General features: G+C 38.7%; 1 protein-coding gene across 1 annotated transcript in view; it reads left to right on the top strand.

The window, feature by feature from the left end:
- KPNA4 (karyopherin alpha 4 (importin alpha 3)) overlaps positions 1–22794 on the top strand; it is a 106701-nt gene that overhangs the window by 14407 nt on the left and 69500 nt on the right. Inside the window, exons 2-5 of the mRNA XM_006901338.1 lie at positions 18710–18754; positions 19631–19720; positions 19824–19853; positions 19942–19994. Coding sequence (XP_006901400.1) covers positions 18710–18754; positions 19631–19720; positions 19824–19853; positions 19942–19994 — 218 coding nt within the window. The remainder of the gene's footprint in view (positions 1–18709; positions 18755–19630; positions 19721–19823; positions 19854–19941; positions 19995–22794) is intronic.

Below are 22794 nucleotides of genomic sequence, written 5' to 3'. Positions count from 1 at the left end.
TCCCACTTTAATGAGAGCAACTCTGGTGACGTAGCTAAGGAGTTGCACTACAAACATAAAGGCAAGCAGTTTTAATCCACCAGCTGCTCTACGGGGAAAAGATGGGCCGTATTCCACAGTCAAGATTTACAGCCTCAGAAGTCCAGTGAAGGATCACTGTGAGATAGAAGATCCTGGGCAGCATTGGTTTTATTGATATGGCTATATCACCATGAATTGGAATTGACTTGTTAGCAACTAATAACTTCTTGTGTGGGAACTGACTCATAGCTGGTCTTCCAGTTAGTTTCCGGAGGCTGTAAATCACATGGAAGAAAATTGTTCATCTTGATCCCTCAGAGCTACTGATAGATTAGAATTTCTGCCTTTGAGTTGCCAGCACAATGCCTTACCACCAGAGTGACTTTTAATTTTAATACATTTCCTGATATGAGTCTTAAAAAGGTAATGAAATACTTTTGTGATCCATCTCTTGGATGTTCAACAGGGTTTTTCCACATTTGTGGTTTTTAGCATGCATCCCCTCAGCTCAACTGACTCATGGCAACCTTCCACTGAGTTTCTGAGTCTGAAAATCTTTATGGGAGGAAACTACCTGTCTTTCACAGTGTGACTTGTGGACTAAAACCACCTGCCTTTCAGCTAGCAGCCCATTATCCATTGCAATTCTAGGATTCTTTTACATACTAATATATTAAGATTTATTGCTTATAATTCAAATGTGGGCCATTTTATATTCAAATGCTTTACTGGTGTTTATTCTGACACCATTAATATTTTTTCATGTAAGATTAAGGATTTGATTCTATTTGTGAAAATTCTTTATCACTAACAGTGTTAGACCTTTTATTTCATAGTGCTTGTTGTTGTTGTCATGTGCCATTGAGTCACAACTCATAGCAAACCTATGTACAACAGCCTTAAACCTGCTCTGTCCCGTGCCATTCTCAGTGTCTCCGACACACTCATCCTGAGTATCCCAGTTATGAATCATTCCACCTCATAGAGGGTCTTCCCCTCCTGTGCTGTCCCTCCACATCCCAAGCATGCAACATGTCCAGAATATGTCAGACAAAGCCTCAGAACCCTTGCCTCCAAAGAGCAGCCTGGTTTAACCCTCTCTGGGATGAGCCTGTTCGTTTTAACAGTATATGGTACATTCAGTACTTTTCTCCAGCACTACAGCTCAAAGGCATCAGTTCTCCTTCTAGCCTCCCTAGTCATTGTCCTGCTCTCTGATGCATAGCAAGTAATGGCAAAGACTATGGCCTGTATCAGGCACACCTTAGTCTCCAGAGTGACACCATTGCTCTTCAGTACTTTGGAGAGGTCCCTAACAGCAGACTTTCTCTCACAATACATCTTTTGATTTCCTGGCTGCTGGTGCCAAGACTGTTGACTGTGGAGCCAAGCAAACTATAGATGTTAACAATCTCAGTCTCTTCACCATCCATCCTGATGCTGCCAATTGGCCCAGTTGTGAGAATCTTTGTCTTCTTGATATTGATTCTCAGTCTATATTAAAGACTGCAGTCCTTGACCCTCTGCAGCAAGCGCTTCAGATCCTCCTCAGTTTCAGCAAGCATGGTTGTGTCATCTGCATAATGCAGATTGTTGAATCTTCCACCAATATTGATGCCACACTTCTCATAGAACCCAGTCTCACGGATAATCTGTCTGCAATATAGGTGAAAAGGAATGGAGATAGGACACATCCCTGGTGTATACCCTTCCCAATTTTGAACCGTGTAGTGTTTCCTTGCTCTGTTCTGACCACTGCCTCCTGGTCCAAGTATAGGTTTCACATTAGCACGATCAAGTGTTCTGGGATTCCAGTTTTTCTCAGAGTCAGCCACAGTTTGTTATGATCGACACAGTCAAACACAATTGAAATAATAGACATTCCTCTGGTATTCCCTGCTTTCAACTAAGAGCCATCTAACATTAGCTACAATATCCCTAGTACAGCGACTCCTTCAAAACCCAGCCTGGACTTCCGGCAATTCTCTGCTGATGTGCTGTTCCAGTCGTTTTTGAACCTGTGTACAACTCATACTGCTGCTACTAATAAATACTGTTGTTGTTGTTGTTGTTGTTGTTGTTGTTGTTGTTGTTGTGTGCCAGCAAGTCAGAACCAACCCATAGCTGACCCTACACCTGGTTTTCAGAGGCAGTAAACTTCACAGGAGGTGATTGTCCATCCTTCTCCCACAGAGCAGCTGGTGAATTCAAACTGCATGCCTTTGGGATTGCAGCTTCTTTCTACTAGGCCAGTAAATGCTGGCTCTTTGTAAATAAATCCACACTAAAATTTGACCTAAACCTAAATGAACTTCATTACCTAAATGAACATCTTTAACAACTATAATAGGAGTTGTTATCTATAATGTACCATTTGATTGTCCCATTTGAGTAAGCATTTAATAATTACTGGCATTAAATGAGTCACAGGCGACTCGATGGCACATAACAACATGTTATAAATGCAAAACTTGCCATTTACCGATTGATCAAATGCAATTTGCCATCAAGACAACTACAACTCATAGAGACCATATAAACAGGTTTAAACCTTGACTATCCTGCTCCGTGTTCACACCTTCTAATATGTTCATGCCCATTGGATAGTCACTGTGTCCGTCCATTTTGTTCAAGATCTTCCTTTCTTTCTCCGACCTTGCCTTTCCCAGCATTATGTCTTTTTTTCTCCCAGGACTCCTGGGAACATACCCAAAGTATGTAAAACAATTTTTCCCATCCTTACCTCTAAGGAGCAACCTGGTAAGGAAAGATTTATTTGCTATTTTTCTTATTCAATGGAATATTCTGCACCCTTCTCCAAAACAACAGTTCAAAAGCATCAGTTATTTTTGTCATTCTTATCCTTTGTCCAAGTTTGGTGCATAGGAAGCAATTGAAAATGCCAAGGCTTGGATCTGGATAAATTCAGTCTTTAAACTGATATGCTTTCCCTTTGCATAGGTCAGTGGACAACACATTTCCCCAGTGCAACACATCTTTTGTTTTCATCTTTTTAAAAACTGGGAAAGATTTCCAGTTTTTTTTTAAATTTTTTTTTTTTAAATTTTTTGTTATTTTTGTGTGCGTGTACCATCAAATCAGATCTGACTGGTACAGGAGGAGATTGTCCCTCCTTCCCCGGCAGAGCATCTGGTGGATTCGAACCATTCGCCTCTAGGATTGTAGTTGCAGCTCCTTGCCACTAGGCCACCAGAGCTCCCCTCATTTCCAATTTTTATTTTTAAAAGTATGAATCAAAATTTCAAAGGCAGGTTTACAGAGCCATTTCTGAACAAGAAGGAAATTCTGGAAAGTTCACAAGAACACATACTTGGCTAGAACTCTAGCTAAACTGTGGTTGCTCAACAGGTTACATTCATTTTTGCATTTTCTTTATCAGTTCTTCTTTATATTTGCCTTTTTTCCAGCTTCCTGGTCTTTATCCAGTTTCAGCTTGGGTGATTGCCTACATGCACAGTTGTCCCATTAGCCTTCTCAGTGTAGGTGACATACTTCTTTCTGTACACCTGGACTACTTTGCCATTTTGTTGACCTTTGTAGTGTCCTCAGACCATCTTGACCTTGCCATGCTTGCAGATGGCCATGGAGCTCATATTAGAGAGCAGGAAAGACATGATGTTCTTGTGTCCATGTGAGGAGGCCATGAAGTGGCATTTGCAGTTCTTGCTGTGGTACGAGATCACAAAAGGGTTGAACTTCACGGTCACTGTCAGGTATCCAGCAGCATGAGACTCTTCGTACCCAAGGCCACATCTTTTGATTTCTTGACTGCTGTTGTCATGGGTGTTGGTGGTGAAACCAAATAAAGTGAAATCTTTGACAACTTAAGGTTTTCTACATCTATTGTGATGTTGCCTCTTGACCCAGTGGTAAGAATTTTTGTTTTGTTAATGATGAAATCGATATTGAAAGCTGTAGCCTTTAATCTTCTATAGTGAATGCTTCACATTTTCTTCACTTTCTGTAAGCAAGATTGTGTGTTGCCTGCATAAGAGTTGTTGATGATTCTTCCTCTTAATCCTTCTACCGCATTGTTCTGCAGCTTCTTGAATGATTTACTCAGCACAGATAATACATTGTTATGGAGAAAGGATCCAACCCTGAGGCACACGTTTCCTGATTTCAGACCATGCAATGTCCCTTGTTCTATTCATACAACTTCTTAGTCTGTACTGTACATAGGTTTCTCATGCACACAATTAAGTGTTCTTGGATTCCTGTTCTTCTCAATGTTAGACAGTACTTGTTAGGATTCACAAATGCTTTTGCATAGTTGATAAAACACAAATGAACATCTTTCCAGTATTCTTTGTTTTCATTTAAGACCTACCAGAAATCAGCAGTGATAGCTCATCTGCCACAGCCTTTTCTGAATCCAGTTGAATTTCTGGCAGTTCCCTGTTTATTTACTATTTCAGCCATGTTTTAATAATCTTCATCAAGATTTTACTTGTGTATGATATTGTTAGATAATTTCCACATTCTGGTGGATCACCATTTTGGGGAATGGGTACAAATATGGATCTTGTGAAGTCCATTAGCCAAGTTAATATCTTTCAAATTTCTTGGCATATATTAACTAGGGCTACACAAAAACAATTAAAAGCAGGCCTGAGGGACGCAGATTAAAATCACCTACCTTTGGTTCGGTAGCATCACTTTCTGTCCATTAGACCAACTGAGCTCTATGTTGTTGTTAAATGCCGTCGAGTCATTAGGCGACTCATAGCAATCTTATGAATGAAAGATGTGAACACTTGCATAACTTTCTTCATTTCTCCAAGTTCATAGGGTTCCCAGAGGCAAGCTATTTCAGAAGTGGATGCCGCTCCTGCTTCCAAGCTTGTTTTAACTCAGGGAGCTCCAAACACTGTCCACCATGGGTGACCCATATCGCATTTGGCACATCAGAGTCGCAGTGTTCAGCATCACAGCAACCACAAGTTACCTCTCTGTACAGCAAATCGATAGACAAGTGCTTTACCACCTAGAAGAATAGCTTGCCAAAATAGCTTGCCTTTGGAAAGAAACCTTATAAACTTGGAGAAACAAAGAAAGTTACATAAGTGTTCAGGTCTTTCATTCATAGGGTTGCTATGAGTCGCCTACGACTTGACGGCATACTGCATTGAAACAGATGAGAGAGAGAACTGTTTAAAAGGTATATATGATTAGATATTATTGTCATGAGTCCAGACAAAGGCTGCATAGTGGAGTGGACTTGGGGGTAGGGATTATATAACAATGAAAGAATTTTTCTTTTACTTTTCAAAGAGTAGAATGAACTGGAGGTGTGGGGTGGGCAGGGAGAAAAGTGCAACAATGAATGACTGGAAATCCACCGTCTCTGTACATTTTCATGAAAATTAATAGTAACAATTAAAAAAAAGAAAAGAAAAACAATGTAAAGAAAGCTCAGTTGGTCTAATGGACAGAAAGTGATGCTACAAGCCAAAGGTATTGGTATTGACGCAGATTTTAATCTGCGTCACTCAGGCCTGCTTTTAATTGTTTTTGGTCAAACATTCTTCTAGGTGGTATAGCACTGGTCTGTCGATTTGCTGTACAGAGATAACTTGTGGTTGCTGTGATGCTGAACACTGTGACTCTGATGTGCCAAATGTGATACTGGTCACCCGTGGTGGACAGTGTTTGGTGGAGTTCCCCAATTAAAACAAGCTTGGAAGCAGTAGTGGTATCCACTTCCTACATAGCTTGCCTCTGGAAACACTATGAACTTGGAAAAACGAAGAAAGTTATATAAGTGTTCAGGTCTTTCTTTCATTCACAGGGTCGCCTATGAGTTGCCTACAACTCGACAGCATTTAACAACAACAACAACACATAGACTACCTTACAGAGATATAAATAAGCATTATGATGGCCAGTGGTGAAGAGATTTATAAGTGCAGATCAGTAGAGGGAAGAAATGAGACAACAAACTTTTACAGTTTGACTATTGTTAGCTTTCAATTCCATGTGCTATTGGGGCTGAATAGCTTGTATTACCAAGTATATTATTGATAATTCAGTTGCATTGAAACTCACTTTCCTCTGAGATGCTATATATAGTTTAAAATAATACATGGTAACTTGATTTGACTTCCTTCTGTCCCTGGCTTCTCATAGTCTTCAGAAGATCCTGCACATACCGCCTTTTTTAGTTCTTTCATTGAATATGCTCTGTGTTCTACCAAGAATGCCTAAAGTCCTCTGAATGAACTTCTTGAAGATTGAGCTTACATATATCATCTTTAGTACTTAATTCTGTTTTCTTCCAGAGCTTCTTTTATATACATTATAGCATGTTACATTCTTTAGTAAGTTAAATAACATTTGTCTAATAAATGTACTGTTTGCTCTTACTAAATTGTAATTTTACTACACTTGCTCAATCTTTGCCCATCTACCCATTGTAGTCAAGTTGATTCCAATTCATAGTGACTCATTAGGACAGAGTAGGACTGGCACATAGAAGTTTTCTAAGACTGTAAATCTCTATGGAAGCAGATTGTCACAACTTTGTCCTACAGGCCAGCTTTTGACTTCAAACCACTGATTGACTTTTGGGTTAGCACCTGAATGCTTTAGCCAGAGCTTCTTTGTGTTTTGAATGCCTGGCAAATAAATTAATTTATTTAAATTTATATAGAGTGTTTGAGTGATCAAATTATTATTCCCAGCAGGCACAAAGTGTAGTGTAGTATATATAGAAATATAGATATATCAGTAACTCATGTTGTGAGGGCACTGTGTGTCTGCATGAGATTTTTAGCCAACTTTATCAATATTTAAATTCTCTATCATCAAATTCACCTAACAATGATACAATTCAGTGATTTTAAATTTCTTTACTGAGCTTTATTCAGAATCCTGTTAAGTTTTAAGTCAAGAATAATCAAAACACCCAGATTTTCTGTGGTGTATTATTCTGCCAACACACGTTTTAAATTAATAATTTTTATATTTTTAATGCATAGTGAGCTCTGATGGCTTAGTGGTAAGGAGCTATGCAGTCAACGCAAAGCAGTGTGGTTCAGATCCATCAACTGCTTCTCAGAAGAAAGATGGATATACTCCTGTGTGATATACTACCTCTGAAAACCTACTGGAGGATCAGCTATCAATCAGTTTGGACTCAGTGGTACATAACAACAGCAATATTGGTATTTTCACTTAACAATTAGTAGGCATTCAATAGCAGCTAGTAGGAAAGAAAGTATATACTACACCACAAAGGAGCCGAGAAAGTTTTAGCACTTAGGACAGTGGGTACATAGTAGTAATTTGACCTTTAGTGATTATTTGTGTTTGTTATTTTGTACCATAGTGTCGGAACCAACCCATAGCTGACCCTTTGGCAGATTTTCAGAAGCAGTTAATTGCAAGGGAAGAAATTGCCTACCCTTCTTCTACATTTGTGTTTAGACAGAGGACATCCACTTCCTAAACAGCATGCCCCCAGAAATTCTGTGAACATTGATAAATGTCAATAAGTTATAGAGGGGCTTCAGGCCTTTTGTTCATAGGGTCGTTATGAGTTGTGCTCGACTCAAAGGCAGTCAACAACAACATTTTATGTGAGAACATCTTGCTTGGGGATTTGGTTTTGGTGTTTTTATCATCTTCTGTCCTTTTTTGCCTAACGCTGTAGAGCTCTGATGGTCTCTAGTGGTAAGGAATTGTGGTGTCACTCTGAAGGCATACACGTCAAATCTGTCATCTACTCCATAGAAGAAGGTGGGAAAGTCACTCCCATGCCATTTACTGCCTCTAAAAACTTGCTGGTAGGTCAGCTGTGAATCACTCTGAACTTGATGGTACACCGAAACAACATGTGACAGATAAAAAAACCTTTAGGTAATTGGCCCATGTTGACATCCTTGGTCCTTGGCTCTTCCTTCTAGAGACTGTTTGGTCGTTTTGGCAGCTTTTGAAACTCCAAAGCTCACCACATAACAGTGTATTAATGTAAGTAGTGGAAATCTACAGCTGTATATTTGCATGTAGCATACATAGCAAGAGCTTGATTTGAGATGAGGTTTTAACTTGCAAATGCCTAAATATCTACCACTTTTAAGATGTTTGCTTTTTGCAATAAGAAGCATGTGTAGTGCTGCCAGGCAGAGGTTTATAAGTTGTTTCTATCAATTTATTCATAGTATTTTCTTAGAGGTAATAGTGGGGTTTTGTTTTACCCTGAAGGGGGAAGGAAAATCTTATTCTACAATAAAAGGAATTGTCAAATATCCTGTTTTGCTGAGTTTATATAGATAGTATTGTAAATAGACAAAGTCTCATGTGTAACTGTTACAGTTGTTTAATAAATCCTTTTTAATTTCAAATTTCCAGAAGTTCTAAATTTAATAATACGGCATACTATAGTGAGGAAATCGGTTTGTAGGGGTTTTTTGCGTAAACAAAACATGGAAATTTACAGTAATTAAGTTCCATGAGGTAATTTATTGGTTTTGTGTTACAATTCTGTACAACAGTCATGCCTCAGTAAAGTTGTTTTAGCTGCCATCACATTGGAGTTGTGACTCCTGTTGACCTCATACACAACAGAACAAAACACGTACTGTTTCTGTGACCAGTTGTGGATCTGACTGTTACGACTTTCATTGGCTGTGTTTTGGAAGCAAAGAGCCAGTCCTTTCTTCTGGTTCCCCCTTAGTATGCAAATGCTGACAGAACTTGAGCATTATAGCAACTCTCTAGCCTTCACTTGACAATTATGGAGTGTTTGCATATGAGGTACATGATTAGGAATTGAACTCAGATCTCCGTGGAAGGTGAATATTCTTCTACGGAGCCACCGATCCCCCAGTCTTGATAGTACTACTTTGGATAGAGTGTGAACCATAAATTCTGAAACTAGCATGAAATCTCTTTAAGATTTATGAGAGACAGTGTGACTTAGTGATTAAGAATCTGACCTTTATATCCAGTTGTCTGGGTTCTAATGGTAGCTATCATAGATTGAATTATATTCTCCCAAAATAAATAAATAAATAATATGGAAGTTATATTATCTTCTGTGATAAACTGTTTAAGGGGATTCAGGGTGAAATACAACTCCCTTAATCCAGTGAGAGCTCTGTTGTTCTCTGGCATGTGGCCTGCATCACCTTATGTTCTATGACAGGGTAAAGGGGAGAGAGGGAACATCATGGGGAGACCTTTCTATTAACAAGACTGAAGACCATGACCAAGGTACCTATGTTGGAGAGCTGCTCAGTACATGGGAGGCCAAGACATGTGGAGATCTCCAGGGAACACTAGGCCTCAGAGCTGAAAGGATACAAAGACCTTCCTCTAAAATTTACACAGAGAAAGCATTTCCCCTAGAGCCAACACCCAGAAATTGAACTTTTAACCTATTCAGATCTAAAAGAATAAAACTCTATTATTTCTATCCACTTGTGTTATCTCTATTGTATTTGCATTAAATAATCAACATATTAGCTATCCAGCTTACCGGTAGCTGTGTGACATTGGGCCAGTCACTTAATTTCTCTAAGCCTCAAATCCTTCAGTTGTAAAAAGTTGGGTTTTTTTCTTTTTTTTCCCTACAGTGCTGGAGAAGAGTATTGAACGTACCATGGACTGCCTAGAAAACAGATTCATCCTGGAGAGGGTTGAACCAGGCTACTCCTTGGAGGCAGGGATTCTGGGGCTTCGTCTGACATACTTTGGACATGTTGTAAGGAGGGACAGGACCTTGGAGAGGGACATCATGCTTGGTAGGGTGGAGGGACAGCGCAGGAGGGGAAGACCCTCTATGAGGTGGATTGATTAGTTACTGGGGTAATGGGGATGGGTGTGTCAGAGGCAGTGCGATTGGCACAGGATAGAGCAGCATTTAGGCCTGTTGTACATAGGGTCGCTATGAGTCGCAAGCAACTCCACGACACATAACAACAGCAACATAGCTATGATGATTAAGTTATCACTTAATGGATAACTTCTTGTTGTTACATGCTGTTGAGTCGTCTGTGATTCATAGCAACGTGTGTACAACAGCTGGGAACCCTGCTTGATCCTGAGCCAGTCTCAATGTCTCTGACACACATACTCCCATTACCCCAGTTACTGTATCAGTCCAGCTCATCCAGGGTCTTCCTCTCCTATGCAGTCCTACCAACCTTCCAAGCATGATGTCCTTCTCCAAGTGTGGTCCCTCCTGGCCACATGCCAAAAGTATGTCAAATGGAGCTTCAAAATTCAAGGCAAGGTTTCACCCTCTCCAGGACAGAATTGTTTTTCTCTTGGTGGTCCATGGTATGCTCAAGACTTTTCTCCAGCACTACGACTCATCAAATCATCTTCTGCCATCCTTAATCATTGTCCAGCTCTCTGCATATAGCAAGTAATTGTGAAGAGCATGACCTGAGTCAGGTGCACCTTAATCTCTAGACCAGCATCATTTCTCTTTAGCACTTTGGAGAGGTCTCTGACAGTAGACTTCCCTAATGCTATTCATCTTTTGCTTTCCTGACTGTTGGTGCCAAGAGTGTTAATTGAGGAGCCAAGCAAGCTGAAATTGTTAGCCTTAGTCTCTTCTCCATCTATCATGGTGCTGCCAGTTGGCCCAGTGGTGAGAATCTTTGCTTTCTTGATGTTGAGCTTCAATCCATATTGAAGACTACCTACAGTCCTTGACCTTTTGCAATGCATTAGGTCCTCCTCATTTTCCGCAAACAAGGTTGTGTCTTCTGCATGAAAAATCTTCTTCCAGTCTGATGCCATGTAATAGGATTAAGCATTGCCAGAAATTCTAAATTTAATGGCATACTATAGTGAGAAAATTGTGTGGGTTTTTTTTAAACAAAATATGAAAATTTACAATATTTTTCATGTAACACTGTCCTGTTCTCTGTCATCCCCTTTATTGCAGCCTCTGTTTTTGTCTATGCAGTTGAAAAGCTTCCTCTCTTTTTTTGACCCTCTACCAAGCCTGATGCTTTTCTCCAAGGAGTTTCACTTCTTGATAGCATGCCCAATGTGCATGAAAGCCTCCTCTAATCTTTGCTCTAAAGGTGTATTCTGACTTGACTTAAAATGGATTTTTCATGGTATATTAAATACTCTTTATCAACACTGCATTTAGAAGTATCAGTTTTTAGCCAGTCTTCCTTATTCATTGTCCAGCTTTCACATGCACATAAACCAGTTGAAAATACCTTAGTCCTCAAAGTATAATCCTTGCTTTTTTCCCCCCATTTTGAAGATGTGTTTGGCAGTAGTTTTTGCCCATTGTAATATGTTGTTTGATTTTTTGATTACCGTTTCCATGGGTGTTGATTGCACATCAAAGTCATATGATATCCTTGGTAACTTCAGTCTTTTGTCTGTTTTTGTTATTGGAAGTGTAAATATAATCCATGTTGAAAACTGTAGTCTTAATCTTCATCAGTAATTACTTGAAGTCCTCTGTGATTTACAAGTAGAGTTGTGTCATCTGTATATCTCAAGTTGTTAATGTGTTCTCCTCCAAGCATTTTGTTTGTTTGTTTATATATAATCAGCTTCTTGGAGTATTTATTCAACCAACAGATTCAGTAGGGATGAGTAAAGGATACAACTCTTAAGGATACCTTTCCTGATTTTGAAACATGCAGTGCTTCCTTGCTCTGTTCTGAGGACTCCTTCTAGGTCTGAGTATTGATTTCATATAAACATAATCACTTGTTCTAGGATTCCCATTCTTGTCAAGGTTAGCCACAGTTTATTGTGATCCACGCAGTCAAATACCTTTGCATAGTCAATAAACACAGATAGACATTTCTCTGGTACTCTTTGCTTTCAGCCAAAATCTTCTGGCATTGACAATGATGTTATAAGTGCCACGGCCTCATCTAAACCTGACTTGTATTTCTGTGTCAATACACTGTCCCAGTCATTTTTGGATAATCTTCAACAGGATCTCATTGTTTGTGATAGTGATGATATTATTAAATAATTTCCACACTCTGTCTGATCACCTCATTTTTGGAATGGGAATATATATGACCAGGTGGTTGTCCTCCAAATTGTTTGGCACACCCTGGTAAGCAGGTCCTGGGAGGAATCTGTTTGTTGAAATACGCCATTTGGTATTCCATCAATTCCTGGGATCTTGTTTTTTGTCATTACCTTCAGAGCAGCTTGAGCTTCTCTTTCATCACCATTACCTCTTGATCATATGTTGTTTCTTTTAATTCTTCTGTGTCAGCCAATTCCTTTTGGTACAGTGACTCTGTACTCCTTCCATCTTTGTGGCTGTTAAATGATTAAATGATGTTAAGGCTCTTGTAGTAGTGCTTAATTAAATTGAGTCTGGAATTTTTAAAATTGCTGTTTCAAAATTCAGAAGATTACCAAAGTTTTCATTTAAAAGAATAATTGATAAGACAAAAAAATTGAGAGACTGTTGTCCACATGTAAGATTAGCTAAGACATATTGAGAAAGAGTCTTAGTTTCCTAGTGTTAGCATAATAAAAAATACAAGTGAATGGCTTTGATAAAAACACTTTTGGACCCTTGATACCCAAACCAGGGCATTGGCTCCAAGGAAGAGTCCTTTCTTGTACACACCCTCTGTTGTGCCTTTTTTTTTTCTGTTGTACCTTTTAAATATAAGCTTCTGCATGAAACAGATACATTTAGGACTCATCCTACCTTCCAGTAACATTTATAAAACTCCTGTTTTCTTGAGGCTTAGTAAATACATTTTTTTTAAAGTTAAATACAGTTTTCTGGGAACACAGTTTTATCTATCACATCTTACCTTTGATTTACCCAAATTCATGACCTTGCCTCATGTAAAATATAGTCACCCCAGCCCAGTATCTTTAAAAGTCCCATTCGTGGAAAATTCTGCTGTCAGGAACCTCTCCAGAGTACTGAAAAGCAATGATGTCAGTCTAGAGACTAAAGTACGCCTGATCCAGGCCAGGGTCTTCATAATTGCTTGTTATGCATCAGAAAACTAGGGATGATAGAAGGAGAATTGATGCCTTTGAGCTGGAGAAGAGTATTAAATATACCAAGGACTCCTGGGAGAATAAATGGGTTCATCCTAGTGAGGGTGAAATCAGGCGGCTCCTTGGAGAAAAAAGATTCTGAAGCTTTGTCTGACATACTTTGGGCATCTTGTAAGGTGTCCTTGGAGAGGGACATAATGCTTGGGAGGGTGGAGGAACAGTGCAGGAGAGGAATACCATCCATGAGATGGTCATTGGGGTAATAGGAGTTGGTGTGTCAGAGCCAGTAAGTTTGGCACAGGATAGAGCAGGGTTCAGGGCTGTTGTACATAGGGTCACTGTGAGTCACAAGTGACTCAACGACATGTAATATATTATCTGCATATAGAAGGTTGTTAATAAGTCTTCCTCCAATCCAGATGCCACATTCTTCTTGACATAGTCCAGTTTCTCAGATTATATGTTCAGCATACAGTTAAAGTGAAAGGGTACAAATCAGACATACATTTTTCTTGATTTTAAACCATTCGGTATGCCCTTGTTCTGTTTGAACATGCTTCTTGGTCCTTGTACAAATACTGCATGAATACAATAAAATGTCTTGGGAGTTTCCATTTTTCTCAGTGCTATCCATCATTTATTATGATCCACCCAGCTCAAAGCCTTGGCATAGTCAATAAAACACAGGGTACCATAGTAGGAAATTGTCCTGCTGACTGAAAAGCAACATTTCTCTCCAGCAGCTCTGGGGGAGAAAGATTAGGCAATCTTCTCTTGTGCAATTTACAGTGTCCTGAAAACCTGCTGAAGGTTAACTTGGTTCTGAGTTGATAGCAGTGAATCTTAAGGAGATGTTTGTGTGTGTGCTATGGACTGTCAAAAGAAACAAATCTGCTTCTTAGAAGCAAGAATGGTGAAAGTCTTGCCTACTTTGGACATCTCATAGGAAGGACCAGTCCATGGAGAGCCTCTTTTTCCATCATGTTTGGAAAAAGCAAACAAGGAGACTGAGTGAGATGGATTGGCACAGTGACTGCAACAATAGGTTTAAGAATAGCAGATTATCAGCATGCATACTATCAGACAGGGTTTAATTTTCTACACAGGGTTGCTTAGTTATGACACCTAACTACAACATTTTTATTATCCCCAATCTGTAGGTAAGGTGACTGTGGTAATGGACCTCAAGATGTCAGAGATAATGGCACAGGACAGGGCATGGTTCAGATCTGTTGTTCATAGGGTCCCTATGAGTTGTATTCTACTCCACAGCATCTAACACAGTTATAGGTCCCAGGGAAGTTGTAGAAGTGAAAATTTGCACTGGAATTCATCCTGACAGTTGATATGAAATATATTAAGACTCCAAAGCAAGAAAATTTTCAGTGTTTCAAAGAAATAAATTAAATGTGAGTGCAGCACACTAAATGAAGGAGAGAATGGTAAAAACCCGAGATCTCACTAGTGTTAATTAGAGAAGGGATGAAATGGGAACATCAGGACTAGCCTTTTAATCCAAAATGGAGAGCTGTAGGATGGTTTCGAGCAGGGCTGTGAGTTCTGTGCTTAGACTGTCTTTTTTTAGGGAAGATTCTTTACTGAGCCTGAGAGAGAGGGGAAGAAAGAGAGATGTCTGTTAAAACTTTTCCCAATTAAACTTATTACAGATAAACAGCTTAATGGCAGCAGTTAGATTAATCAGTTTGTGGACCCCTAACAGTTAATCAAAAATTAGCACTCTGTAAGAGGCATCCTTCTTTTCACTGAGCTTCTTCCACCCTTAGTATCCTCTAATAAACTTTGAACTCTGTACATTTTTCTTTTCATGTCTCCTTTTATAAGTGAGGTAATATAATCACTTTCCTTTTGTGATTGATTTATTTTAGATTGACTTACTGTAATGTCTTCAGGTTCCATCCATTATGTACTTGTTTTCTCTGTTTAAAAGTACTGTTCTGGCGAGCTCTGGTGGCATAGTGGCAAGAAGCTGCAACTGCAATATCAGAGATGCACGGTTCGAACCCACCAGACGCTCTGCTGGAGAAGGAGGAACAATCTCCTCCTGTACCAGTCAGATCTGATCTGATGGTACACACAAAAAATAATGAAATAAAATAATTTAAAAAAAAAAGTACTGTTCTGAGAATGGTACCTGTAGATTTCTCCAGACTACCAGAGATATTTGTGGTATACAAAATGAAGTCTGTATGAGACTTAACCCTGTTTTTTGTGCTATGAATAAACTGAAGCAGAACGCAAAGAGGAGAGTAGGCAGTAGGATACAAATTAGCAAGTTTTTAATCAATCATCTAGGTGAAAGGAAATAGTAGCAAAGTAGACATAGGATTTGAGGTATATTTTTATGAACAGATTGAATGTGTAATGTGAAATAAAAGGAGAAGGAAGGATGACTCTTAATTATTAATGTTCATACTTGGGAGGGTGGAATTTGTTGAGCTGGAGTAGAATAGTTGTTCTGTGCCATCAAGTTGGAACCAACCCATAGCTTACCCTCCAGCAGGTTTTCAGAAACTGTAAATAGCATAGGAGGAGATTGCCCACCCTACTCCCAAAGAGCACTTGGGTTTTGGGATTGCAGCACAGCTTCTTACCACTAGGCCACCAGTTTCTATAGGGGTAGAGTAGACTTGTTAAAGATTAATAGTTTGGTTTTTAATATATTTATTAGATTCACAGTTATTTTTTTTATTTACTGCCTCCTTTTAATGTGTCTGAGCATGTACAGTCATTAGAAACAATGAAGTGAATTTCACATATATTGAACAATTAAATGCTTTACAGTGCACTTGTGTCCAAGTATTGGATAACTCCTAAATGAGAAACATGTATATGCTTAAAATAGAGTGTTTCTAGTATAGAACAGTTTTCATGGTCATTAGAAATGATGGCAAAGATCTGTATATGCCACTTTGGAATAACTCTAAAATCTGTAAGGTGCAAAGTAAAGTGAAGAAGGGAAAAAATAGATTGTATATGTCATTTGTACTATTTTTGTGCCAGGAATTTGGAAGACAGCTACCTGGCCAGCTGACTGAAAGAGATGCATATTTCCACTTCACCAAAGAAGACATTCAGATGGCCAACAAGTACATGAAGAAATGTTCTAAAATCCCTAGCTCTAAGAGAGATGCAAATCAAAAACAACTGTGAGATATCACCTCACCCCAGTAAGAATAACAAAATTTAACAGAACAGCGAGGAACAAATGCTGGCAAGGTTGTGGAGAAACTGGAACCCTTTATTCACTGTTGGTGGGAGTGTAAAATGGTGCAACCACTGTGGAAAGCGGTGTGGTTCTTTCTCCAAAATTTGCTAATAGAGTTACCATTTGACCCAACAATTCCACTACTGGGAATATACCCCAGAGAGACCATAACTGACACCCAAGCAGATATATGCACACTCATGTTTATCGCTGCTTTGTTCACAATAGCAAGGAGTTGAAAACAACCCAAGCGAATGGGTAGAGAAGCTGTGGTATATTCACACAATGGAATACTATGCTGCATTGAAAAACAAGGAACTCATGCAATATTATTCAAAATGGGTGACCCTGGAGGACATTATGCTGAGTGAAGTATCTCAGTCACAAAAGTACAAATATTGCATGGTGCCACTGTTGTAAAACCGGACTGACCTGGGGGGTGGGGAGAGACTGAGAACGATGGGTTCAATAATGTATATTGTATTGAAACAGATGAGGGAGAAAACTGTTTAAAAGGGATATGTGATTAGGTATTTTTGTCATGACAGGAGTCCAGAATGAAGGCTGCATAGTGGAGTGGACTTGGGGGGCGGGGATTGATTGTATAACAATGAAAGAATTTTTCTTTTACTTTTCAAAGACGAGTAAATTGAGGGGAGAGATGGAAGGGCAGGGAGAAAGTGCAACAGTGAATGAATGGAAATCCTCAATCTCTGTAAACTTTCATTAAAATAAATAATAATTTTTTAAAAAAATCCATATTTTTTCCCAAAAAGTGATCCAACAGAATGTGGAAACTATTGAACAATAGGATTACTATTACATGTTGCTGATGGTCATTCAAAAACTGCTAGAACATTTAAAGAACTGCTAGAAGTTCAAGCTGGGTTTAGAAGAGGCCAACGTACCAGGAATACCATTGCTAATGTCAGATGGATCAGTTCTGGCTGAAAGTAAAGAATACCAGAAGAAGGTCTATTTTGCGCTTTATTGATATGCAGAGGCACTTGACTGTGAGCATCACAACAAGCTATAGCTAACATTAGAAGAATGGGAATCCTAGAACACTTTATTGTGCTCATATGAAATCTGTACCTAGTCCAGGAGGCTGTTGTCTGAATGGAGCAAGGGAACACTGCATTGTTTAAAACCACAAAAGGTGTGTGTCAGGAATTTATCATTTCTCCACACCTATTCAGTTTGTATACTGAGCAAATCTTTTGAGAACCTGGATGTTAGGAAGAAGAATGTGACATCAGGACTAGAGACAGACTCATCAACAGCCTGCTTTGTACAGATGACACAACCTTGCAGAAAGTGAGCAGGATTTGAAGCACCTTCTGCAGAAGATCAAAGGACTATAGTCTTCAATATGGATTGCATTGCAACATCATGATAGATAGAAGATTAAAGTTGTTAGCGATTTCCTCTTACTGGAATCCACAATAAACACCCTTTATTCCAGTAGTTAGGAGGACAGGCGTCATGTTGCATTGAGAAAGGTCAGGGACCTTTCCAGAGTCCTGAAAAGAAATGTTAGCTTAAAGACCAAAGTGTGCCTAATTCAAGCCATGATGTTTGCATTCATCTTCTGTACATCTCAGAGTTGGACAGTGAATAAGATGACAAAAGAATTGATACATAAGTTGTAGTGTTGGAGGAGAGTACTGAATATCCCATGGAGAGCCGAAAAAACAAACTGATATGTCTTGGAAAAGGTGCAGCCAGAGTGCTTCTTAGAGACTTGTCCTTGATGGTGAAGGGTCATCTCACATACTCTGGGCCTCTTGTTAGGAGAGGCTATTCCTTGGAAAGGGACATCATGCTCGGAAAAGTGAGAGTCAGCTAAAGAGAAGACTTTCAGTGAGGTGGACTGACAAAGTGACTACGTCAGTGGGCTCAAGTCAGAAAATTTAGAGTTTTTTAGTATTTGGGAATAGTAATATGAAAGTAAGATAGAAAATGAAATATTATATAATAATTTTATGTGTGTGAGCTCTGGTGGCATAATTCATAGGGAATGTTCTGCTAACCCAGAAACTGTGTCTTGAATCCACCAATGTCTCCTGAAGAGAAAGGTGATTGGTTTCCTCTTATGCAGTTTACAGCCAGTGAAACATAATAGAGGATCAGCGATGAATGAGTCATTTCTGACTCAGTGGCAGTGAGGAAGAATGACAGACAGACAAAATAGGCTCTAAACAAGCCAGGAAAGCATCACAAAGAGAATTAGGAGACGGAAAAGAAAGGAAATTGTGCATGGGTAAAAACCAGGTGCTTTGTAAACCTTAACCAAAATTTTAAAAAAACAAAGCAAACATATATTATGAGCAGAATATTAACTACTATACATGATACATAAATAAAATTATGGTATGTATGAAAATATCAATAGTGATTTTCTCTAAATAGTAGGATTTGAGATGACTTTTAAAGGTTGTTTGGTTTGTGTTTATTTTTCATTTCTTCTAGACTATGAGAAGACAACGAAATGAAGTTGTAGTTGAATTACGGAAGGTAAGAATGATTAGTATTGGATATTCCAGTAATAATTCTAGGAACATTTAATGTAGATATATAAAGTTCTCCAGAAATGGAGCAAATGTATGTCATATTTTTATGTAAAATTTATAGATTATATAATTGAACTTTTTTTACTGACTGTAGTTATTCCCCCCAATTCTCAAGTGCTTTACATCCCTTTTCTTGTGAAAAATGCCATTTTTATGATATTTGATAAATTGTTGAAGTTAAAATATCCTTTGCTCACTCTTCCATAAAAGAGATAACCAAAAAGTCTCTAAATTATATTGTTCCTTTAATTTTTTTATGACTTACACAAAGTCACATTAATATAGTTGTGCTAAAGAAATAGCTGTACTAGTCTGCTTAGACATATGAATAGAATGAAAATATTTTATTAGCTTCCCAAGTGTTGCAGTAGAATAAAGCTGAGAATATATACATTTGCCCCAGCATCATAAGGTGACATTTGATTTTTATAAAACATTGAACATTTTTGTCTAATTTTTAAATGCCTATTTTTGCTTTGACTTTGCTTTTAGGGGATGAAAGAGTCTCCTAGATGATGTGTAAATTGGTTTTATACTTTTAAAGAAAGGTTTTTTGTTTCTGGATTAAATTATACACTGTTTTAATTTTTTGTTGTTGTTCCTAAAATAACTCACAGTTCATTAAAAATGCATTATTTTTAAAAAATGCATTATTTGGGGCTTGGGGTTCATATTATTGTGGCTTAAATGTTCATTTCTAATTGTCTGTATTTGGTTTACTTAATTTAAATGACACTATTTCACTGTTTAGGTATGACACTGCCAAAACTTTATAAAAATGTAATTTTCTTTTTTATGTTCCTTTTTTTTAAAAAAAAAGAATAAAAGAGATGAACATCTCTTAAAAAGAAGGAATGTACCACATGAAGATATCTGTGAAGACTCTGATATAGATGGCGATTATAGAGTGGTAAGTTGTTACTATGACAATATTGCCAGTGAAATACTGTACATGAGTAGTGAATTTCAAGGTGCTCATTTAACTTTGCTTTCTTTTGGAATTTTTTTTCCAGCAAAATACCTCTCTAGAAGCTATTGTTCAAGTAAGTTGTTTTCCCGCCTCATTTTTGCTTCTTAGACTCAACAACTAATTATTGTTTATCTATATCATATTTTTTTTTTTTTAATAAGAATGCTTCAAGTGATAACCAAGGAATTCAGTTAAGTGCAGTTCAAGCTGCTAGGTAAGTTAAATTTTGAGAATGTAATGAATTTTTAAATTACCTAAAGTCCCTTACGGGGGTTTTATTTGGGTTCTTTATTTTGTTTATTGACGTTTATTGAGGTTTATTGATGTTGTTGTTGTGCTGTCAGATTGCCTATAACTTATAGCAACCCTATGTACAACAGCCCCAAACCCTGCTCTATCCTGTGCCAGTCTTTTTGTCTCCAACATATCTACCCCCCATTACCCCATTCACTGAATCAGTCCATATAATCAAGGGTGTTCCTATCTTACACTGTCCCTCTACCCTCCCAAGCATGACATCCCTCCCAAAGGACTTGTCCCTCCTTACAACATGCCCAAAGTACGTCAGACGAAGCTTCAGAATCCTTGCCTCCAAAGAGCAGCCTGATCTCATACTTTCTAGGACAGACCTGTTTGTTCTAGCAGTCCATGCTATACTCAGTACTATTCTCTAGCACCACAGCTCAAAGGCATCAATTCTTATATCATCCCTAGTCAATGTCCAGCATTCTGGTGCATAGCAAATAACTGCAAAGACTATGATATTATTATACATAGTAATCCTATTAATCAAATTTTGATGACCAAGAATAAAGAACATTAACTATATCAACTTGTTCTCCAATTTAGAGTATTAAAATTTGTAATCTTTTACATTCTTAAAAACACTAAAACTCTGGAATACATAAAAGCTAGGGAAAAGTTTATTTTAAAAAATGAAAAATTGTACCTTTAAAAGATGAAGCAGAAGATTACCAAATGGATGAGTAAGGTAAGGGTAAAGGATGGATACAGCAAGACATCAATAGGACATTATAAATAAAGGCTTTGGTGTTGTTATGTGCCGTCGAGTCGTTTGCGACTCATAGCGACCCTATGTACAACAGGCCGAAACCCTGCTCTATCCTGTGCCAATCGCATTGCCTCTGACACACCCATCCCGATTACCCCAGTCACTGAATCAATCCACCTCATAGAGGGTTTTCCCCTCCTGTGCTGTCCCTCCACCCTACCAAGCATGATGTCCCTCTCCAAGGACCTGTTTCTCCTTACAACATGTCCAGAGTATGTGAGACGAAGCCCCAGAATCCTTGCCTCCAAGGAGTAGCCTGGTTTAACCCTCTCCAGGATGAATCTGTTTGTTTTTTTGGCAGTCCAGAGTACATTCAGTACTCTTCCAGCACCAGAGCTCAAAGGCATCATTTCTCCTTCTATCCTCCCTAGTCATTGTCCAACTCTCTGATGCATAACAAGTGATTGCAAAGACCATGGCCTGTATCAGACGTACCTTAGTCTCCAGAGAGACACCGTTGCTCTTGAGTACTTTAGAGAGGTCCCTAACAGCAGACTTTCCCATCGCAATAAGTTTTTTGATTTCCTGACTTCTGGTGCCAAGAGTGTTGACCGTGGAGCCGAGCAAACTGAAGCTATGAACAATCTCAATCTCTTTGCCATCGATCTTGATGCTTCCAATTGGTCCAGTGGTGAGAATCTTTGTGTTCTTGACATTGAGCCTCAGTCCATACTGAAGGCTGCAGTCCTTGACTCTCTGCATGCAGCAAGTGCATGAGGTCCTCAGTTTCAGTAAGCAGGGTTGTGTCATCTGCATAACGCAGATTGTTAATAGACCTTCCACCAATCCTGATGCCACACTTTTCCTCCCAGATAATCTCCTCTGCATACAGGTTGAAAAGGTATGGAGATAGGACACATCCCTGGTGTACATCCTTACCAATTTGGAACCATGCAGTGTTACCCTGCTCTGTTCTGACGACTGCCTCTTGGTCCAAGTATAGGTTTCACATTAGCACGATTAAATGTTCTGGGATTCCCATTCTTCTCAGTGTCAGCCACAGTTGGTTATGATCCACACAGTCAAACGCCTTTGCATAATCAATGAAACACAGATAGACATTCTTCTGGTATTCCCTGCTCTCAGCTAAGATCCATCTAACATCAGCTACAATATTCCTAGTACCACGACCCCTTCTAAACCCAGCCTGGACTTCAGGCAGTTCTCTGCTGATTAAGACAGACTAGGAAGAAGGATTGGCCATCCACTTCTGAAATGGCAGGCCTCTGAAAACCCTATGTACAACAGAGCACACGTAGACTAACAGAAAGGGCAACCTAGGTAGAACTTTCAAGAATGGAAATACAAAGGAAGAGGAACAATTGTAAGTAGACACTAGTGATTGGAACATGGAATGTGAGAACCATGAATGTAGGAGAATTAGAAATTGTTAAGAAAGAAATGGAACGCATAACTATTAACATAGTAGGCATTGGAGACATGAGATGGACTGGCATGGGGCATTTTGAGTCAGATGATCATATATTACTCTGGAGATGAAAAGGTGAGGAAAAATGGGGTTGTTTTCATAGTTAAAAAAGTAATTTCTAGATCCATTTTGAAGTACAACATTGTGAGTGATAGGATTATATCCATATGCTTACAAGGAAGTCCGGTGAATACCACTATCATTCAGATATATGCACCAACAAACAGAGCCAAAGAAGAAGAAGAAATAGATGATTTCTACCAACCTTTACAGTCGGAGGTCGATCATGCAATCAAAATGCATTGATAATAATGGGGAACTGGAACGCAAACATTGGGAACAGAGAAGAAGAATCAGTAGTTGGAAAACATGGACTTGGTGACAGAAATGAAGCTGGAGATAGAATGAATTTTGTACAATCAATGACTTATTCATTGCAAATACGTTTTATAAGAAACATAAATGCAGGTTATACACATGAATTTCACCTGATGGTATGCATAGGAATCAGAT

Source organism: Elephantulus edwardii, unplaced genomic scaffold, assembly GCF_000299155.1.
Source record: "Elephantulus edwardii isolate Elephantulus edwardi_28Jun2011 unplaced genomic scaffold, EleEdw1.0 scaffold00320, whole genome shotgun sequence".
In the NCBI taxonomy this organism is placed as follows: Eukaryota; Metazoa; Chordata; class Mammalia; order Macroscelidea; family Macroscelididae; genus Elephantulus; species Elephantulus edwardii.
Note: the sequence above shows the minus strand (reverse complement) of the source record. Positions and strands in the feature narration are given on the sequence as shown.